The following is a 24488-nucleotide window of genomic DNA, read 5'->3' as shown; positions in this document are numbered from 1 at the left end:
TTTTTATATGTTTAATAATCGCACCGTTAACATTTTTTGAGTTCATTGACAATAGGTGTTGGACATTCAGCGGGAAGGACAAACCCTTATACATGAAATAATTTTGTGATTCAATTTTTTCAACAATGGCAGTCTTATTTTAAGTATGCATCACCCAGAAAGGCACCTGTGTTGGATCGTGGTACGGTCTGTTAACTGAAAATTAATAAAAACGCGTAATGATAAAATACTATATGTCGCCAACTTGTTAAAATGAGTACGCAATGTGTTGACCAATATTTTTGTTCCAGCACGTCGAGTTCCCATTCCTGACGACCGCTATGACTACCTGTGCCAGTACCACAAGCCTCTCAGGTTATTATTTTTAATGTATTTTTCCCATCTCTTATATAAATGTATTTGACATAGCTGATTGTGCCAAGTTTTCCCCGGTCTTCATCGGCTTCTTTTTCCAACTATATTTGCTTCATAAATTTGTTTAACCGTTCTATCCTCACTCATACGTTCCACATGTCCAAACCATCTCAACACACCTTTCTTAATTTTATCGATAATGCTTATCTCAGCCGTCGTCGATTATTTTATGAATTATTTTATACGGTTTTCTATTCGTTCGTATGCGACATATATATATGTAATAAAATAACTAGGTACCTACCTATACATTTTATTAAGTACTTACAAATAGTACCTACATAAAACAGTTCTACCACCAGATGTCGCATGCGTCGCACAGAATTAAACAAAAGAGATCCGATAGAAAAAATATAATATTATTAACTGTCAGAATCAGATAGATATATAAATTATTGTAAAGATTAATTGAGAATAAACTTTTATTGTCGTTTCTTTAATTACAAAGCAACACATTGTTTATTTTATTATTATACACCCACTTTACATATTATTTACACCCAATTTACAAAAGAAAAATATTACCACGTTATATATATATATATATATATATATATATATATATATATATATATATATATATATATATATATATATATATATATATATATATATATATATATATATATATATATATATATATATATATATATATATATATATATATATATATATATATATATATATATATATATATGTACACACATACTAGTACGTACTAACTTCCGGTGACGGATAACCAATAATGGTGTAGCAATTTCGCAAGTTTCCCCCAATTTCCTCGTGAAATAAAACCTCGTCCTAACCGGAGTCTCGACTATGTAAACCTTGTAATAACGATTCAAATTATGTCAAATCACGCGTGACAGTACGCAAATGATTGCCTCCTTTGCAGGGGAACTCAACCTTCGCAATTATCTAAAAAAAGACATCTTTATCTGTGGAAATAATATCTCACAGCCTGAACATCCACAGAGCTTACGACCTGACATTGGTTGCCTTAAGTATTTACCTCATTCTAGACAAAGGTTTAAATTTTGTACTGATATTTCTTGGTGGAACTGTATAAACTTGGTAAACATTTTACCTTTCAATATCTTTTTTCTTCTCAAAACCGTATATTTTTTTTCGAAGTAAAACTTGTTTTTTCAATGCGAAAACGATGTTTCAAGAAAAAAATCAATTACGTCAAATGTTATCTGGGCTAAAAGAAAATTTAGTTGCGATTTATCGTATATTGAGCCTTAAACAATTGATTCTGGCGTAATTTCTTAAGTCGGTCTCCTAAACCAGCATTAATATTCTTAAGCAATTGATCCTGGAGAAATTATTTATTATTTATTTCTAGAACAATTGATCCTGGCCAAATTTCTTAGATTGGTCTCTCAAACCAGCATTATCGATCCTCAATAATTGACCTTGGCGCAATTTCTTAGTCTTGAAATATTTCTTAGTCTTGAATAATTGATTTTAGCGCAATTTCTTAGATTGGTCTCCCAAACCAGCATTATCGATCCTCAATAATTGACCCTGGCGCAATTTCTTAGTCTTGAATAATTAATTCTAGCGCAATTTCTTAAATTGGTCCCCCAATCCAGCATTATCGATCCTCAATAATTGACCTGGCGCAATTTCTTAGCCTTGAGTAATTGATTCTAGCGCGATTTCTTAGATTGGTCTCCCAAACTAGCATTATCGATCCTCAATAATTGACCCTGGCGCAATTTCTTAGTCTTGAATGATTGATTCTAGTGCAATTTCTTGGATTCGTCTCCCGAACCAGCATTATTATTCTTAAGCAATTGATCCTGGAGAAATTTCTGAAGAGTCTTGAAGAATTTATCCTGGCGCAATTACTTAGTCTAGAACAATTTATCCTAGCGCGATTTCTCCTAATGCTTGGTCTCCTAAAGCATCATTATTAATTCTCAACAATTAATCCTAGCGCAGTTCCTTATATTGGTCTCCTAAATCAGCATTTTTAATCCTCAACAATATATCTTTGTGCAATTTCTTAGAGTCTTGAACGATAAATCCTGGCGCAATTTCTTAGGTTGGTATCCCCTGCTATTTCCACCGGTTATGCATGCACCACAGGGCAGAGCACCACGTCGAGTGAGGTTCCCATTTGGAATGCTAATTTCCCCCTTGCCGAGACGGGGCCACCCGGCCCGGCCCTGCGAGACGGTTGGCGCGCCCTCCCCGACGATCCCTCCAGTCGAAATTACGCTTTTTTCCCCGCGCCGAAAGAGCCCCCGGTTTGCACAGGAGCCTTATTGAATTTCTGGGGGGTGTGCGAAAACAAAATTCCCTTGATCTTTTCTCGGCGCGGGTTAAAGTGAATTCTGGCCGGAATAACTTTGTGTTTTAGAATTTGTCAAAGAGGGAAAATTGTAAAAAAGTAATTTGCATGACGCTCGAATGTAGGTTTATTCGATATCTCAACTTAGATGAAAATGTTTAAAAAAAATCAAATCAAATGTAAGAATATGTAGGCCTGGAATATTTACAGAACATATCTACAGCGTGTGTTCGACCAATAGCCACTTATGGGATTGAGGCAAAAGAGCATATACTTCTAGAACAAAATCTCGACTTCGAACCTCCGAGATGAAGACTCTCCGATCCATAACCGGACATTGCGAGACCGAGTAAGAAATATCCGGAGCATGTGTAAGACGGAGGATATCGTGAGGTGGGGACGGCAACGAAGGCGATACTGGAATGATCATGTAAACAGAATGTCAAATGACAGACATACGCGCCACATGACCTGCCCAGTTTCACTTTTGTTCCGGGATTCTTTAAGCAACATCTGTTACCTTGGTCTTTTTTCTTATCCAAAAATTCATTCTTGGTATGGTGTTACTGTTTAGTTAACAGGTTATTGATTTTTTGTTAATAGTAAGGTTCCTGCTTTCCTGAACGTGGTGGACATCGCAGGATTGGTGAAGGGAGCGTCCGAGGGCCAGGGTTTGGGGAACGCCTTCCTCTCTCACATCAAGGCGTGCGACGCCATCTTCCATCTTTGCCGTAAGTTCATCTTATCATCATTCAATCTTTCTCTTCTTCCGTTCGTGTCATGTCAGGCCCCCCTGACGTCGACTAACACTTGAGAGTAATTGTCCTTGAAATAGTATGAAATTGAATTATTTTTGTAAACAATAAAAACACAAATCGTAGTCGTAAAGGAGAAAGTGACCAACTAAAAAAACGTAAAATGTTCAGGAGGGCCACTTAAGTCACTTTTGCTTGGTAAGAAAATAAAAATCAATGCAGTTAGTCATTTTTAACAAGTCAATATATTATACTTCCAAGTTTAAAATCCTTTGGGATTTTTTCAGGGCAATATTAAGCTAGTAAGATATCAAATAGTCAATGATCACGTTTTTGTAAAAAAAAAAATGCACTTGGTCACTTTCTCCTGTATGACTACGAAATATTTCTGTATTATTTAAAAAAAAATCATTAAGGATATATTGAGTGTGTCCTTGGTTGTAATTTATATTGGTACCTCAACATAGACGAGAAGGATATCTAGGAAGTCTAGGTGTTTACAGAGCTTACGACCTGTCGTAGGCTGGATTAAATAGCACGTGAAAGAAGGTGTCAATTGAAGGATGAACGCATTGAAAACCATGTTTTCAGGTGTTTACCATACAGTATGTAAAATAATTCGGGAAGAATCTTAGGTTAGGTTATTTCATTCATTAATTGATTCAGCAGTCACTTTGTGGTAAAATCTTCATTTCATTCGAAACCTTATCCGCACCCCAATGGTGCATAGGGCACTGCATCATATAAACGCAGAGTTATCTTCATCGTTAACAGTAAAACGGTAAAATCTATGAATTTTTAATTAATGTTTTACTTAGTGGTATTTACTAAGTAAAACATTACAACATTTTAAGTGTGTCCAAATACTTGTTCACAAAATCTGGATTATCTCCGATTGCAGATAATATAATAATATAAGAGTTTCTGCTTAGTAAAAATCTTCTTTACATCTCACCAATAGATGTCTCTAGTGAAGTTCTAGTGATTCAAGAACAAGGTTTCTAAATTGGTTCATATATATAGAACTTCGAAGAATTTAAGTAGTGTGGTTGTCAATAATGGATAGAATTGGTGAATGTTACACATGTGTAAAGTGATCACTTAAACCAGCCTATGACGGTCGTCAGCCCCGTAAATGCCCAGACTTCCATATTCTTCTTCATCTTTGATGAGATGTCGAAAAATAATAAGTAAAACATTAATTAAAAATAGTTTGTTCTATTATAAAGGGTCCGCCAAATAACTTTTTTTTTTTGAAAATGGGGCGCAAAACATCGAGTGTAGCTTCGGCTGTGTGGCACGTAGCGCCGTCCTGTTGAAACCAAATGTTGCCAATATCCTCCTCTTCAATTTTTGTGAACAAAAATCCGTTCAACATGGCCCGATAACGATCGCCATTGACTAACGGCCACTCCTTGCTCATTTTCAAAGAAAAATGGCCCAATTATGCCTCTGGACCAAAATCCGCACCAAACAGTGACTCGTTTTGGGTGTACCGGCTTTTCAATGTATGCGTGCGGGTTTTCTGTGCCCCAAATACGACAATTTTGCTTGTTTACATACCCGCCAAGATCAAAATGAGCTTCATCCGAAAAGATGATTTTTTTGGCAAAATCGGCATCTTCTGTAAGTCGAATGTCGCAATATTTCCCAGCGTTGTTCAAGCGTATACACAACCATATTCGCTCAGCGGAAGGATAAAACTAATTATCTGTCAAATCAGACATGAGCTAAGTGTTACCATTCACGAAATAAGCACTAGTTGAAAAAAAAAACTTTAGATGGCGGACCCTATACTTAATTAACTAACCTAGAATAATCGGCGGGTATGTATGAGGATATGCTTAAATGTGCGAGAGGCGAAGAATGTTCGCGAGGAAAGAGTGATGTGGCGTTCTCTGCCTACCCCTGCGGTGTTAGCGACGGATGGTTAGTTAACTTGTCACCGCTGGCATAAAGTATCTTTCAAACTACGAATGATATTTTTTTATGATTAATTTACCGAGCAATTTGATATTGTCCTTGGCTGCAATTTCCACTGTCGTGATCTTCGTCACGAGTCGCCCCTCCTCGGTGGTCCATGCACCGCCGCGTGCCGCCACTGAACGCCGTACAGCTTATTAGACAGCCATTTTCACTGCATTAGCAACGTGGGTTATTATTGTGGAATCGATTGAAAGTGAATTTTCTCCTGCGGGAGCATGGGTCGGCAAAGTGTGGCTTCGGAGCCGGCTCTTTGACCCTTTTAAGTGCGGCTCCAGCACATATATCGCTCACTCCTTTCGAGAACGTCATAAATCAAAAAACTTGATTTTTCAGGAGAACGTTTTTAAAGATTAAAAATATAAAACAATGTATTAAAAATAAATATCAAGCCACTTATTCAACTTTTTAATGTGCAACAGATCTTTTTAGGTAAAACCTGAAGGTTATTATCGAACTATTTAATGTGCGACAGATCTTTTTAGCTAAAACCTGAAGGTTATTTCTCAAGCGAGTGTTTTTGCCTAGAATTTTCACTCATGAATTACATGAAATTGTAGTAACTTTAAACATAAAGAGAAAATCCACTCACAAGTAGGCATAGGCTATGAAACTTATAAAGTTGAAGCCTGAGAAGGGACATGATATAAGGGTGTTGCATAAGCCATGGCTAGATTTCACTTGGACGTTAGGTAATTCAAAGGTTATTTCTCCATTTGAAAAATTTTTAGTATATTTTTAAAAAAAAACTAAACAATACCCTTTCTTCAAAATGGAAAAACAACACTTTCTACCCTGTAGCGGGTAAATATTAAGTTAAAAATATGCCTCTTTTGCCGGGATATAGTACATTTTCTGGGCATTGTGAAAACGTGCACAACTGAAAATTGACGATTTTTTATTTATGACGTTCTTGAAAGGAGTGAGTGATATCCGCGAGAAGACTCTTCGACTCTCGAAAATATTTTTCAATCAATAAATAATATGAAACTTATTAAAAGCAAACTAGATTCGTCTTATTGACGAGCGCCTGGAAATGCGACATGCAAACTTGATATGATCAAACTTTCAAATGAGATGCAAGGGTATATTTTTTTATGCAGCAAAATTACTGACATCAATTTAAAAAATATATTTATATATGTGTATATATATATATATATATATATATATATATATATATATATATATATATATATATATATATATATATATATATATATATATATATATATATATATATATTTTGTTCGCCAAATATGTTTCTTTTATTCCTTATTTTATATATTTTTGACATTGCAAATATTTTTTTGATATCATTTGAAGAGGGATATGGAAGTCTGGGCATTTACATTCAAGTTAAGCAGTCTTTATGGAGACCGTGTTCCGCCACAGTACATCCTGTCGGAAGCAGAAAGCTGTACTGCACGATATGACAGCTAAATGCAAATTGTATTCATTTCCTCACAGAGTAGTGACGAAAACCGCATTCCAATTACTCTATAGTTGTTTTTTTTTATGCAGAATGATTTTGCCAAATATAATTTAAATTACTCTGAATCATGACATTTTCACCGCCTCAAATGATGATCTTCTCCCATGAGATATTATATCACAATATATTAATATAATAACAATATTGGGATTCAGATCAAGTGAGGAGTCGAAAAGTGGGATAGGATCAAAGGAAAGGATTATATTTTATTATGGATAGACATGGTTATAGATGATATATATTTACAATCGATTAAAATTGAACATTAAAATTATTTTACTGATAGTTCTTTAGTTATAACCTGCGTGTTCAATTAGCCCGAAAAAATTGACTATCAGATATTTTGTGCTATTGTTATACACTTTATTGAGAATGTTGATGTGATGTGACAACTTATGACCACGCGATAGATAAATATAGGAAACTTATGACCAAAATTGTTGGGTAATATATCCAAAATTAAACAAGGTTTATTGGATTCAATTTTACATTATTTATGTATATGTTAATATGTGACTCGTTTCGTCTTATTAAGACATTATGAAATTATTAAGACAATTATTAAGTATATTATTTCGAGAAATAAAAATACTTTGTGTTCTGATCCACTCACATTTTTATTAACCAACTAGTTTCGGCAACAACCTGTTGCCCTCTTCAGGGTTTCATTTATTACTAAATATATATATAAAAAGAAACAGTGTACAAGTTGTTGGGTTTCAAAAGGGTAGGGGTCGGGGTAATGGTGTTTTAAGGAGGGGTAAGAGCAAGGAAGGGGATAACTCTGTTTAGGTTGGGTTTGATTTTATGGGAAAAATATTAAAAATGGGACTTTGACTAACGTTTATTTGGTTGTTAATTATATTTAATTTTTGTTTAACCGCTTTTTTTTTATTTCTAACACTTCCAAATTATTAATTTGACTAGTTCTGTTATTACAATGCAAAATTTCTATCCCATCTTCAAAATTGAACGAATGATTATTAGATAAGATGTGGTCCGCGAATTCCGAAAAATTGTTATTATTAAGACATCTCATATGTTCCTTTATTCTAATGTAAAATAAAGGAATATATATATATATATATATATATATATATATATATATATATATATATATATATATATATATATATATATATATATATATATATATATATATATATATATATATATATATATATATATATATATATATATATATATATATATATATATATATATATATATATATATATATATATATATATATATATATATATATATATATATATATATATATATATATATATATATATATAAATAAATATATATATATATATATATATATATATATATATATATATATATATATATATATATATATATATATATATATATATATATTTAGTAATAAATGAAACCCTGAAGAGGGCAACAGGATGTTGCCGAAACTAGTTGGTTAATAAAAATGTGAGTGGATCAGAACACAAAGTATTTTTATTTCTCGAAATAATATATCAATATGATCCACAAAGTTAATGCTTTCAATATTCAAAACACAATTATTAAGTTATTTTTTGATATCTCATCAAAGATGAAGAAGAATATGGAAGTCTGGGCATTTACGGGGCTTACGACCGTCATAGGCTGGTTTAAGTGATCACTTTACACACGTATAACATTCACCAATTCTACCCATTATTGACAACCACACTACTCAAATTCTTGGAAGTTCTATATATATGAACCAATTTAGAAATTTTGTTCATGAATCACTAGAACTTCACTAGAGACATCTATTGGTGAGATGTAAAGAAACTTTTTACTAAGCAGAGCTTCTTTACATCTCACCAATAGATGTCTCTAGTGATTCATGAACAAGGTTTCTAAATTGGTTCATATATATAGAACTTCCAAGAATTTGAGTAGTGTGGTTGTCAATAATGGGTAGAATTGGTGAATGTTACACGTGTGTAAAGTGATCACTTAAACCAGCCTATGGCGGTCGTAAGCCCCGTAAATGCCCAGACCTCCATATTCTTCTTCATCTTTGATGAGATATCAAAAAATAATATGAAAATAACTCCTGTAATTGGAGATAATCCAGATTTCGTGAACAAGTATTTGGACACACTCAAAATGTTGTAAACAATTATTAAGACTTAACCCTTCACTGCATGACTTTTTTTGCACGACTTCATGACTGCATTGACAGTTCGTCTTCGAGAGACAAGTTAAATTATTATTTTGGCGTTCATAGCGCCTCTTTCGGCTAAATTATGAACTATATACGTGAGTTATGAATGTATCTAATCAGTAACAACAAAGAATGTTTGCTTATATTTTTAAAGGAAGTTTTAACACTAACTTTTGGGTATGAAACAAATTTGATACGCTATGCAGTGAAGCCTCCGTAGTGTAATGGTCAGCACGCTCGGCTACCGTTCTGGAGGTCCCGGGTTCGATTCCCAAGGGGGGGGCAAATAAATATAAGTGATTTTTTCACTGTGATATTTATTCAATATTACCCTGGACTGGTACCTGAAGCGGAGGGCTGATCACCTTTCCTTCATGTGTAAACGATCAAGATAACACTGCGTTTATATGACGCAGTGCCCTATGCACTATTGGGGTGCGGATAAGGGTTTTATTGTTTTTATTATTATGCAGTGAAGGGTTAAGATAATGTCCTAATAAGACGAAACGCGTCACATATTAACATAATACATAAATAAATGTAGAATTCAAACCTTGTTTAATTTTGGAAATATTACCCAACAATTCAATATGGAATTCTACCAACTGTCTGTAGTTACAAAAAAAAACTTATGACCACCTAAACGATGGAGAGATAGCTGGTCTTCCACCTACCAGGAGCGGACCGGAGAATGACAGGACCTAGTCCTAATTAAAGGAAGAAGAAGAAGAAGATAGATAAATACATAAATTAGCTCGAAGCACCATTTCGGGGATCGAGACTCACCGCCGTTTCCCTTTGCCAGGCGCCTTCGAGGACGACGACGTGATCCACGTGGAGGGCGACGTGAACCCCACCAGGGATCTGGAGATCATCGGCGAGGAACTGCGGCTCAAGGACGAGGAGTACCTGCTGCAGAACTTGGACAAGCTGGAGAAGACGGCCGGCCGCGGAGGGGACAAGAAACTCAAGCCCGAGTTTGTGAGTCAATTTTATACTTCATTTCCATGACTAACCAAGATTTTTAGCATAATTTTTTATTAATAACGTTTTAAGTCTAACCAAGACTTTTTAAGATCAATTTTGGTAGATTCTGATATCAATAATTATTATTCATTTAATTGCTTTTTTCATAAGTGATTTTTTTTTGTTTTTAAAATCGAATCGATACTTTTTAAGATAAATTTTGATTGATAAATGAAATATTTATCTTATTTTGTCACTGGTGATTTAAAAAAAATATATTTAAAAGTTTTACCAAGATTTTTGAAGATAAATTTTGGATAATTAGACTAAACAAGACATTTTTATAAAAATTGATTGATTCTGTTATATATAATTTTTTCATAGTTTTTTTTGTATATTTTCAAAACTAATAATGACTATCGATTCTGATATTTATCTTTTTATTCTTTTGTTTTCTTTAGCGAATTCTTTGGTCGTTTTTAAAACCTACCAAGATAAATTTTGATCATGATTTCAATAATTATTTATTTTATTTATTTATAACCCTTATCCGCACCTACTGGTGCATAGGGCACTGCATCAAATTGACGCAGTGTTATCTTGATCATTACTTACATGAAGGCAAGGTGATCACTCTTGCGCTTCAGGAACCAGTCCAGGGTAATATGAAATAAATATTACAGTGTTAAATCACTAATATTTATTTTCACCTCCCCCCCTGGGAATCGAACCCAGGACCTCCAGCACGGTAGCTAATAATTATTTATAATTGTCTTTTTTCTTGAGTGAATTTATGTCTAGAAATAGCCTCAACGATCTTTATTTAGTTTATTTTTTATTCATGGTTTTAGTACACTTCTACTTGAAAAGTGGATTAATGCTGAAATTATCCTAGCACCCAATAGGAACATTGTTTCAATAGACTTATGTTATTTTTTTCTATATTTTTTTCAGGATGCTCTGCAAAAGATCAAATCCGTTCTTTGTGACGAGAAGAAGCACATTAGATTCGGCGATTGGAGTGTAGCAGAGGTAAGGGCAAAGGCGGACTTGTCGAACACATCACAATATTTTGAGGTCTCTGGAGATATTATACGCCATCTTTTTTCCAGATTGAAGTTTTAAACAAGCACCTGTTCTTGACGTCCAAGCCCGCCATATATCTTGTGAACCTATCCGAGAAAGATTACATTAGGAAAAAGAATAAGTGGTAAGTAATTTTCTTTTTTTCGACATCCAACATAGGTGAAAAAGTTTGGGTATTTACAGGGCTTATGACCTTTCATAATGATCACTGAAAATACGTGTAAAATTCAACATTGTACCCACGATTGGCAACCATAATATATCGTATATCTGGGAGCGGTATGGTTGTCATATCGCTCACTCCTTTCAAGAACGTCATAAATAATAAATCGTCAATTTTTAGTTTTGCATGTTTTCGGAATGCCCAGAAAATGTACTATATCCCAGCAAAAGTGGCATATTTTTAACTTAATATTTACCCCCTACAGGGCAGAAAGTGTTGTTTTTGCATTTTGAAGAAAACGTATTGTTTAATTATTTTTTTTTAAATATACTAAATGTTTTTCAAATGGAGAAAAAACCTTCAGGTTTTACCTAAAAAGATCTGTTGCACAGTAAAAAGTTCAATAAATGGCTAGATATTTATTTTTAATACATAGTGTTATATTTTTAAACTTTAAAAACGTTCTCCTGAAAAATCAAGTTTTTTGATTTATGACGTTCTTGAAAGGAGTGAGCGATATGTAGAAATGATGAATGTTACGCGTGTATAAAGTGGTCACTTCAACATGACAGATCGTAAGGCTTTGTAAACACCTTGACTTATTATTATACCTTTACCATTTTCTTCTTCATTTATGCAGAAATTTCAATATCAAGATTCTTTCTTAGTTACAAAAAACGTGTTTTTTTCTATGTTTACATTTTTTCCAGCTTTTGATTTTTCATGTCAAATACATATAATATATCGGCGGCCCCTACGTAAAGTACTCTATCTGCAAATCAGTTACTTTACAGGAGAGAGCTTAGAAGATTTTTTCAACGTATTTTTATTTTTGATTTTTATCTTTTGACATCTCATCAAAGATGAAGAATAATATGGAAGTCTGGGGATTTACGGGGCTGACGACCGTCATAGGCTTGTTTAAGTGATCACTTTACACACGTGTAATATTCACCAATTCTACCCATTATTGACAATGTGATATGAAGGTAACTCCTGTAATTTGAGATAACCCAGATTTTGTGAACAATTATTTGGACACACTCAAAATGTATTTTTATTTATTAATGTCTTACATGAAATGAACTAGTATTAAACATTCAAAAACACGATAAAATAATCGATTAAATCGTTTTAAAACTTTATGCTTTGTCAAAATTAAGTAGTTAGCGTTTTAGGAGTTCAGTTCATTTCGAAAATTCGATGTAGATAGCATCTTATACGCCTGAAAACTAGGCGTAATTTATTTTATATATATTTTTTTTCTTTGATTATATTTGTAGATAAGGGTCAGTTGATAACGTACACCAAATATCACAAAATTGACAAAAATGCAGTTAGAGCACTTTACGTAGGGCACGTCGATATCATAAGCTAAAAATACGCAATAGGCGACCAAATTTGTAAACTGATTAGCTTGAAGGGCTTTAAGGAATCGAATCTCAAAACCAGATTAATAACGGTTTTTTTAAAAAGCTAATTTTTTAATTCGATCATTCATCACTGATATACAATATTTATTTATTTTTAACCATTCAGATCAATAAAATAGCTCCTCTTGTTTGATTTCTCGTCGTGTACCCATCCAGGTTGGTAAAGCTCAAGGAATGGGTGGATAAGAACGATCCTGGAGCACTCCTCATCCCGTTCTCTGGATCCTTCGAGAACAAGCTGGCCGACATGGAAGCAGACGAGAAAGCAGCATATCTGAAGGAAAACAACATTACGAGGTGGGTTTTTTTTTTGGTTTTAACTAACTGAATAACCATCTGAGAAAAACTTAAATGAAGGGAAAATGTAAAAGCGAGGTATTGAGAAAAAAAAATTTGGTGAAATTCATGTAAAAAAATAAATGGAGGGAACGTATAAATTGGGGGTAAAACAACATTTATTTTTTTGTTTGCTAAAATTGTACTTAACGAATGAAATAAATAATAATGTCTAAAAAAGAAGCGTCACACATCAAGTCGAAAATCGAATTTCAAGATATTTTCGACGTAAACTGGTGAGAAAAACGTAAATGCGGAAAAATGTTAAATCTGGGGACGTAAAATCCGGGTTTCGCTGTACGGCTGTCCAAACTCAAAACACAGAAAGGGACATTTTTTTGAGTACTTTTTTTTTGCATTTATGGACTAAGTAGGTTCTACTTAGTCCAAAAATGCAAAAAAACGTATTACAAAAGAAATCTCCCTTACCTACTGTGTTTTAAGTTTGGACAGCCGTGTAGTTGCTATTTTATTGTATAAAATGCAGTTCCACCAAGAATTATTATTTATTTTTATTTACAACATTTTAAGCTTAATAATAAAAATGAAAATGGTATTTTCTGGCGTTTCTCATGTGTGTGATTATAATCCGGGATTCGGATCTCACATACTAATATAAGAGTTTCTGCTTAATAAAAAGCTTCTTTACATCTCACCAATAGATGTCTCTAGTGAAGTTTTAGTGATTCATGAACAAGGTTTCTAAATTGGTTCATATATATAGAACTTCCGAGAATTTGAGTAGTGTGGTTGTCAATAATGGGTAGAATTGGTGAATGTTACACGTGTGTAAAGTGATCACTCAAACCAGCCTATGACGGTCGTAAGCCCCGTAAATCCCCAGACTTCCATATTCTTCTTCATCTTTGATGAGATGTCAAAAAATAATATTTATTTTTATTTATGTCAAAACATATTACCTACATACATAAGTCATATATATAATTCCCGATGAGTGATTTCATTTTCTCATTTTGGGACATGGGATTAATTAAGGTTAACAAGACTGAAACACAAATAAGAAAGTTTAAAAAAATATTTAAAAAAATATATATACAACATTAATATAGGGCAAAATATTAAATACAAATAAATGTCAATAAAAAAAAATATGTATGAAATGTTAAATCAAACACTGATAGTGAGTCTAATAAGTTGTATTTTATTGTTAAAAAAACACAAAAAAAAATTGTTGACAGTTATTTCGGTTAGTTATGGCATTTTTTTAAAATTCGTTTGAAAATGCCATAACTAGGCGAAACAATTATCACAATTTTTTATGCGTTTTTTTTAAACAATAAAGTACAACTTAGTGGACTCAAAAATCAGTGGTTGATTTAACATTTAATGCGTAAATTAAAATGGAGTTCTACAAATTAAACGCCAAATCTATAAATAAGTCAATACAAAACATAAATTATAGCTGTAACTAACAAAAAAGATTTTTTTGAAAAAACACGTTTTTAATATGAAGATCGATCTTATACTTTTTTTCGATGGAAAAAATGTTTGAATTGTTTCGTCTCTTTTCGTCTCGCGCAGGGGTAGGCGGTCGGAGGGGGATGGCGTGATTATAGGGGCCGATGCGCGATGATCGGATCGCGGCCGATGTAATGATGAAGATAATGACAATAATACGGAGCGATAAGATGAAATGGAGGTTGGATTCGTCATTTGGCCGCGGCTGGATGTGTTTGTGCTTTATTTCTACCTGTCTGTCTGTACACAGCCCTGCGACCGCCCCACTTATCGCTACTAGCCACTGGCGCACTACTATATCCGACAAATATATATATATATATATATATATATATATATATATATATATATATATATATATATATATATATATATATATATATATATATATATATATATATATATATATATATATATATTATATATATGTATATATATTTATATATATATATGTATATATATTTATATATATATGTATATATATTTATATATATATATATATATATATATATATATATATATATATATATATATATATATATATATATATATATATATATATATATATATATATATATATATATATATATATATATATATATATATATATATATATATATATATATATATATATATATATATATATATATATATATATATATATATATATATATATATATATATATATATATATATATATATATATATATATATATATATATATATATATATATATATATATATATATATATATATATATATATATATATATATATATATATATATATATATATATTTATATATGTATATATATATATATATGTATATATATATATATATGTATATATATATATATATATACATATATATATATACATATATATATATATATATATATATATATATATATATATATATATATATATATATATATATATATATATATATATATTCCCTAAGTATTGACATATCATCCGTAGGGTAGAATAAATAATAATGATAATATTTGTCCGCCTCCATAGTGTAATGGTCAGCATGTTTGGCTACCGTCCTGAAGGTCCCGGGTTCGATTCCCAAGGGAGGTAAAATAAATATAAGTGTTTTTTTTTAATTTAATATTTATTCAATATTACCCTGGACTGGTAACCTTAAGCGGAGGGCTGATCACCTTTCCTTCATGTGTTAACGATCAAGATAACACTGCATTTATATGATGCAGTGCCCTATGCACCATTGGGGTGCGGATAAGGGTTTTTATCTTTTATATATTTAATATTCATATTTGTGAATATATCGTAATATCGAAACGCGCTGGTCCTCCCGCGGCGCCATTGGCTCCACCGGACCCTAATTACGATAATTCGACAGCCGAATGGCCCGGGATGGTCGCCTACAGACGTACCATTATTGCTTTGATTGTCTCGTATCCAAATTGTTTGGTGGTTGTTATTTTTTTGTTAGGCGATATTATTTTATTTGGGGATAATCGGCGCGATGCGGCCGACACGGAACCGGGGTCCTTTCACAAATATTCGATATGTATTATTTTTTGACATCTCATCAAAGATGAAGAAGAATACAACATTTTGAGTGTGTTCAAATACTTGTTCACAAAATCTGGATTATTTCCAATTACAGGAGTTATTTTCACATTATTTTTTGACATTCATCAAAGATGAAGAAGAATACAACATTTTGAGTGTGTCCAAATACTGGACTATCTATCTACAAAATCTGGATTATCTCCAATTACAGGAGTTATTTTCATATTATTTTTTGACATCTCATCAAAGATGAAGAAGAATATGGAAGTCTGGGCATTTACGGGGTATAAAACCACTTTTTTAGTTTATTAATTTATACACGACTAGTTTCTAGAACTATGCATGTTCCCATCAGTAGGTGAAAATACAAACTCTTGTTTAATAACAAACTTAGTTTGTATTTTAACCTGTCGGTGAGAACGTCTGTAGTTGTCGAAACTAGTCGTGTTTACATTAATAAACTCAAAAAGTGGTCGTACAGTGTTTTATTTTTATATTCAAGTCGGATAGTTTGAAAAATTAAAAGAGGCGGTTTGACCTTTAATTGTATGGAGCATTGTGAATAACACAATAAAAGCTACGACGTGGATTTCATAGAGCGCGAAAATGTTACTTTGTAAGTAATTAAAAATTTACTTAACATCGTAAAAAAAGTGCATCTTCTTAATTTTTATAATTATTAGATTTTTTTATTTATTTCACAGATACATAATTTTTTTTACTATATGTATTACGGCTCTTTAGGCATGGCCTGTGTTGAGCCGAGATACCTACATGTTTATACTTTTTTATTATTTATTATTATCTGTTTTGTTTTTAATTTTTAGATTATATACATTACATACGATACATACAATAACAATTTACAGTATAAAGGTTTTACAATAAAATAATTAATTAAATGAAAGTAATACGTGAAAAGACCCTATTTCCAAGTTAGTTACATAGGATTGCTATCATTAAATATTATTTTATATCTCTAGGATTCGTATTTGCATTTAGGAATCCAATAAAAAAAATACAATCATTCAATGAATTACACCAACAAAAACATATTCCACATTTTTCAAAGTAGTTTTTTGCTTACGTCTTTGCAAGGACTCGTACAAATGAGTACGTATGCAATCCTAGCTATTACTGCTACGTTCCTTTTCCTCCTCCATTTCCTTTCTAGTTTAGCAGTGATGTTATCCACCCTGAGCTCCTTCACTTACGTCATTCCATTTTTTTTTAAATCCACTCCTAAATCCAAGCATTTAGAGCGCAGGACTGATCACCTTGCTTTCATGTATTTGATTAACGTTCAAGCTATCACTGCGTCGATAACTTGCAGTGCCTTATGCACCATTCGGTGGTTTAATGGTTAAAAGAAGAAGAAGAAGATACCTAGAGATCTAGATTCGTTTATTGTAGCTATTTTACATATGCGCGTATTTAAATATTAAAATTAAACACATGTTTTAATACCACTTTTGATTTTATTAATGTAAACACGACTAGTTTCGAGAACATCCCTAGTTCTCAAAACTAGTCGTTTTTACATTAATAAACCCAAAAAATGGTTTTTGTATTAAAATCACGATGTTCCACAAAGTTAATGCCAAATCAATACATAATACACGGTAATTTAATAATGTATTTTTCATTTTCATTTTAAATTTTACTTGGTATACCATTATTTCTTTAAATCTTTTGTGACACGTGTTTGTAGAAATAGTGATTTTTCATTTACCAAGTAACATTTAAAAGGATAGATATTACTGCCGAATCAATGAAAATATATTGTTCGCCGCTTTAAAAAAATATATAACCAAATTTAAATTTTGCGTTCCAAGGAATCTCAAATTATAAAATTTTATAATGGCGGTTCTGAATCTTTTCTCACGATCATTTTCGGAGCTGAACACATTACCATATTATCTTAATTTTGATATTATAATTTATAAACATACTACTTTTTTTTCGAAAAATAAACTCATTTTTTTTAATTGAATGAGTTCGATCGTAGACGGAGTCAGTAATGTAGGTACCTTCACACTTCTAACCCTTATCTGCACCAAATGGTGCATAGGGCACTGCATTAATAGAAAGCAAGATGATCAGTTTTGCGTTTCGGTTACCAGTCCAGGACGATATAAAATAAATATTAAAATAAAAAAATCACTTTAATCAATGAGGCGCTAATCCCTCTTAAAAACAGGCCAAAAAGAAGAAGAAGACTTTAATTTACATTGACCTACCTGGGAATTGAACCCGGGACATCCAACATGGCAGCCAAATGCGCTAACCATTACTCTACGGGGAACTTCACACGCCAAAACACAAATACATGTTTTATTTAAATTGTTTTATAATTATGTATTTTTCTAAATTTTTATTCGTCCGACTTCATAGTGTAGTGGTTAGCACATTTGCCCATCGTGCTAGCGGTCTCGGGTTTAAACCCAGAGGGGTCAAAATTAAAAAAAAAAGAAAGGTTTTTTCACTCTATTATTTATTTAATATTACAACTTGAGGTAGTATTTTACGAAAATGGCACTATATAAATTATCCAAAATTATTGTTAGTATTATTACCTGAAGTGAAGAACTCGTCACCGTGTCTTGATAAAATAAATGATCGATTTGATGCACTGCCCTATGCACCATTGGGTGCGGATAAGGTACAGTGGTAGTATTTTATAAAGGTAATGTAAACATTTATTTTGCTTAATTTGGTGTACAATTTATTTTTTATTTAAAATAAAAAATATCGTGTAGTTAATAAGTAAAATTTATCTGTGGAAAAATTATGCAAAACCTAATAGGAATTCAAGATTTTATTGATATAACTACATATACATACACAAAGACGTTTTTATTGAGTCTGGGCATTTGCAGGGCTTACGACCTGCCATTGGCTGGTTTAAGAGATCACTTTATACTATGTATATATTTCGTTATTCTATCCATGATTGACAGCCACCTTACTGAAATTTCGAAAACTTAGCACATTGTCATCGGGCGGTTTTTTCATCAACCCCGGCCCTACTTAGTGTACTAATTAGGGTCATATACTAATGACAAGTAACCACAAACCTAATTCCGATATGTACAATGTTTTTGGGGTCTCGCGCTTTACCAGTAAGCAAATTGAACGCTTACAAGCGCCTCCCGCTCTCTACCAACAGTATGTAATAGGCGTTTTTAAGCGTTTCCCGCAAACAATGTGTTAATATATATGCTTCAGTAATTTGTAATTATGTGTATGATGATAAAACGAATAAATAAATGAATTAATATATTTTTTTAGTGCTCTGGATAAAATTATAGTCCATGGATACAAGGCACTTCAGCTAGAATATTTCTTCACCGCCGGAGCTGATGAAGTCAAAGCATGGACCATTCAGGTATTTTCTTTTTAATGGAATTTGAACTACAAATAATCTATATTTGAAGCACTAACTTTGTGATTTTCCATTTTATAATTAAAATGTAACTTTGTTTTAAAATCACTATAAATATTTTATTATCACTTAATTATGCCTACCGGTTTCGAAGCTAACTGCTTCTTTATCAAGACAAGCATTAATCAGTCTTGATAAAGAAGCGGTTAGCTTTGAAACCGGTAGACATTATAATTAAGTTACAATAAAATATTTATAGTGATTTTAAAACAAAGTTACATTTTAATTATGGAATTTGTACTATTGAACAGCATGCTCCTGAATGATATAACAAGTATGTACTTTTCACACCATTCCTAATATGAGGTATAAACATCAGTTTATAAAGCATACTATTGCATATGAAATATTTTAGTACAGACCTTGCATCTTTGTAGTGATTACTTTTTGTATCAATGTAATTAGTACATATGGTAACCACTCTACAATTGTATAATGCAATGTTTTCTGAGGTGAAGACCCCCATAACTCCGACAAGGATTCCACGAGAGCCTCAAAATGCCGTGGTAACATTTTTTTGTATTTTTTTCAACCGTCTCTTCACTGCTGTACATGGGCCTCTTCTTACAACTTCCAAACTTGCCTAGTTTGGGCTTTTTTGACCCATGTTTTACCCGCAATGGGGACAATGTCATCGGCCCATCTTTTTTGTGGCCGGCCTATTCCATCTTCATGTCTTATGGTGTCCATGCAGAATTCTGGATGCCCATCTCCCCGTTCCTTGTCTCGCAACATGATCCACCCATTGCCACTTTAGTTAGGCAACACGGTCTGTAACATCGACAACTTTTGTCCGGCGTCTGATTGCTTCGTTTTTAATTTTATTTTTCAGACTATTTTAGCCTAGGATTTGTCTCTCCATAGACCGCTGTGCACATCTCAATTAACATATCGCTCACTCCTTTCAAGAATGTCATAAATCAAAAAACTTGATTTTTCAGGAGAGCGTTTTTAATGTTGAATATTATAATACAATGTATTAAAAATAAATATCAAGCCACTTATTGAACTTTTTACTGTGCAACAGATTTTTTTAGGTAAAACCTGAAGGTTTTTTCACCATTTGAAAAATATTTAGTATTTTTGAAAAAACAATTAAACAATACCTTTTCTTCAAAATGCAAAAACAACACTTTCTACCCTGTAGCGGGTAAATATTAAGTTAAAAATATGCCGCTTTTGCTGGGATATAGTACATTTTCTGGGCATTACGAAAACATGCACAACTGAAAATTGTCGATTTTTGATTTATGACGTTCTTGAAAGGAGTGAGCGATATGGTCCCAGCTATCAAGGTACTGTAGAACGGGGCTACTTGAACTTTGATGTGTTACTTCAGCCCAGTACTAAAAAAAAAAAAATTATTTAGTCTACAATAATAAACATATCGACATGATTCATTGTTTCCCTGACAGGTGACACTTATTGTCATGATACTTCGATCGATACCACGATCTAAATATTTTTTTTTGTACTGGGCTCAAGTAACACATCAAAGTTCAAGTAGCCCCGTTCTACGGTTATAGTTTCCAGACCATACGTAAGCACAAGAATGATACATGCTTCAAGTACTTTTTGTTTTAGATTTATGGGAATATCCTAATTCTTAAGGTCACGATTGATCTTTCCAAAGGCTGCCCAACCTAGTCCAATTCTTTCGGGTATTTCTGCTGTCTGATTTTCCTTCCATAATTTGATCTTTTGTAAGTGGTAACTATATTTTGGTAAAAAAGGTTTTTTTTTTAAATACCTCAACCTGTTAACCGGGGAGTTCACTTTTTAACTAAGCAACATACAACGGGGGCTAACTCTTTCACTAGGACGTGTCAGTAAGTCACGCCGGGTGGACGTAATTTAATATATTTTATTTATGCTTAAAATAAATGAAAAGACTATGAAATATATATTTTTTCGTTTATTTCTAAATGCCATAGGAAAATATAAAATTCCAAATAAAAAAGAATTCATATCGAGACATATTGCTCACTCCTTTCAAAAACGTCATAATAAAATAAAAACTTGATTTTTCAGGAGATCGTTTTTAAAGTTTTAAAATATAATAAAAATAAATATCAAGCCATTGAGCTTTTTACTGTACAACAGATTTTTTTTAGGTAAAACCTGAGTGTTTTTTCTCCATTTGAAAAATATTTAAATAAATAATTAAACAATAGCTTTTCTTCAAAATACAAAAACAATACTTTCTGCCCTGTAGCGGGTAAATATTAAGTTAAAATTATGCCGCTTTTGCTGGGATATAGTACATTTTGTGGGTATTCCGAAAACATACGTAACTGAAAATTGTCAATTTTTAATATATGACGTTGTTAAAAGGAGTGAGCGATATATGGATGACTAATTACCTTTGCTGTTCGAAAATATAGGTCCCGCCCATTACAGGGCGCAACAATATTTCAAGAATGTATTCATATGTCCTACCCGTACCCGATATTGTTTACATTTGAAGTATTTATATGTCCCGCCAGGTTAACAGGTTAAATTGTGTCCTATAATCCGCAGTGTCTTATAGTGTGTAAAATACGGTAATGTTTTTAATGTAATGTATATCGTTGTTATTGATGTTGACTATCAGAAAGGAACTAAAGCTCCGCAAGCTGCTGGGCGTATCCACACAGACTTCGAGAAAGGCTTCATCATGGCTGAGGTGATGCACTTCAAGGACTTCAAGGAGGAAGGGAGTGAAGCTGCAGCCAAGTCGGCCGGAAAATACCGCCAGCAAGGTATGAAGCCTATAACATCAGATTAAATAGCTGTAAGAAATAGCAAATGAAAAAATATAGATATTATACATTGCTGGATAGATCACCATCAATATACACCATTCGCATTTAAAAACTCAATGGGATATTAACACACTTCTGACGGAAAAGGTGTTCTACCCGTTCGGTCGATTGATACTTAAGGACAGGAAGGGTATTTTACCTTCTGCGCTGGCCTTATTTTAAAGACAGAAAAGAAGGAAATGTTTGATTTTATATGAGTATTGTATACCAATCTCTTTGTTAAGGTCTTAACTATATGTACATAATTATCAAATCCCACCGCCAGCGGTCTGCAGGCGTAAAAAATACTTACAATACTTAACTAAATAAACCATGTATTTGAATACGTCAACTGGATGGCCTCTGCTTTTAAATGAAAATATACTCAGGATAAGTATCTGAGGCAAAAGTTTTTCTAAATGGATTTGTTTCTTCTTACAACCCTTATTCGCCCCCAATGGTACATAGCGTACTAGATTATATATTTAATTATGCAGTGTTATCCTGATCATTAAATACAATACATGAATAAAAGGTGATCAGGCTTTCACTTCAGATACCTATCCTGGGCAATATAAAATAAATATGATAGTGAATAATCACTTATATTTATTTTGACTCCTTGGGAATCGAACCCCCAGGACCTCCACCACTGCTGACAATTCGTCGTCAGTTCTCGTCAGAACCTCGGGACGCGGATCTGACAAGATCTGGAAGGGAGCTGGCAGCCGACAGAAAAGCCTGGAGGCAGTTTGTGGACTCCATATGCTCCACCTAGGGAGCGGATATGGTTTAATTAATTAATTATATAAATGTATATTTTTTTACAGGACGAAACTACACAGTTGAAGATGGAGACATAATATTTTTCAAATTCAACGCGGGCGCCGGGCTGAAGGACCCCAAGAAGAAATGACGTGACAAAGTAATGCTCCTACTGGTGCATTTACTTTACTTCAATATGATTCTATTCTACATGTTCGCTGTACCCTAATCACTATCAGCGGCAATTCCAGAGGCATACTCTTCTTACGCTAAACAGTCTTGGCCATTATCCCTACTGATTAAATAATGTACGGGATTAATTCTTTCTTTCATCGAAATGAATACAATATATTTTATGCAATTATTTTATTGGATACAGTAAATTTTTGAATATGTTTTTGAATAATAACTTCTGAAGTATGTATTTAGTAAGTTTCCTTGCAAAATTGATTGAATTACGAATATTTAAAATTAAGTAATGATAATAATATATCTAAATGATGCTATTTTGTAGCTTCCTAGATATTAATTTATATATACACTAATAAGAAGGAACTTATAAAAATACAATTTTCAAGCTCGATTTTAATGCATTCTAGATGCTGCCACCTTTTGAGTGTTTGTAAAAAGATGTGATTTTTTATCGCCATCTGTTGCATTTTTCATAAACCATCTTGTAAAATATTTTCATCTGCTAGTTCTAAAAAACATTTAAAAGTAGTAGGTTGCGAAAATACAAGATGCTTTTGAAAAAAAAAATGTTTTCACTAAAGCTATTAGCTACAATCATTAGCCATTTGAATGTTGCCCTTTGAAATTTAATGAATGTCTTACTTTATTTTGTATATCATTGTTTCAATTTCTATCACAAATTGCCATCGAGTAGAAATTATTTTGAATTATCGTAAACGCACACTTCAATTTTTTACTTGGGTGATGAATTATTTATATAAATAAACTGAACATCTTTAAAACATAAGGACTTCTTTATTGCCACATTTCCAAAAAAATTTTTTTTTAGGTATTTTAAATAGTATGTAATCTAAATTATCATATTAAAACTATTTCCATTATTTTTTGGCAATAATCCATAAAATACATAGTAAAGTAGCTTATAAACAAGGACACTGTATTGGTAACATTGTAGACTTTGTTTCCAAGATCCTGGATTCAATCCTCTACTCTCGTAAGTTTATCCTGACAAGACATCACATTGACAAACTAAATGCAAATATCAATAAATAGCTAAGTATACCATAAACATTTCAAATTTATTATTTCTAACAAAATAAATAAAAAAAGTTAAATTATTATCTTATGCATATTGTCATCATTGGGCAAAAGTTACATCTACATACAG

The 24488-nt window shown here is 32.3% G+C and overlaps 1 protein-coding gene across 1 annotated transcript in view; it reads left to right on the top strand.

Moving 5' to 3' along the window:
* Positions 1–24107, top strand: part of LOC148308242 (obg-like ATPase 1) — a 34210-nt gene extending 10103 nt beyond the window's left edge. The window contains exons 3-11 of the mRNA XM_088262032.1: positions 294–354; positions 3320–3447; positions 9934–10109; positions 11049–11126; positions 11207–11304; positions 12933–13073; positions 19427–19523; positions 22174–22321; positions 23194–24107. Of these exons, the coding sequence (XP_088118158.1) occupies positions 294–354; positions 3320–3447; positions 9934–10109; positions 11049–11126; positions 11207–11304; positions 12933–13073; positions 19427–19523; positions 22174–22321; positions 23194–23279 (1013 nt within the window). The 3' untranslated portion in view covers positions 23280–24107. The remainder of the gene's footprint in view (positions 1–293; positions 355–3319; positions 3448–9933; positions 10110–11048; positions 11127–11206; positions 11305–12932; positions 13074–19426; positions 19524–22173; positions 22322–23193) is intronic.
* Positions 24108–24488: the final 381 nt, after the last annotated feature.

Source organism: Brachycentrus maculatus, unplaced genomic scaffold (genome assembly GCF_059751285.1).
Source record: "Brachycentrus maculatus isolate JH-2025_06_01 unplaced genomic scaffold, ASM5975128v1 h1tg000172l, whole genome shotgun sequence".
Lineage (NCBI taxonomy): Eukaryota > Metazoa > Arthropoda > Insecta > Trichoptera > Brachycentridae > Brachycentrus > Brachycentrus maculatus.
The sequence above is the reverse complement of the archived record's forward strand: the minus strand, read 5'-3'. Positions and strand labels throughout refer to the sequence as shown.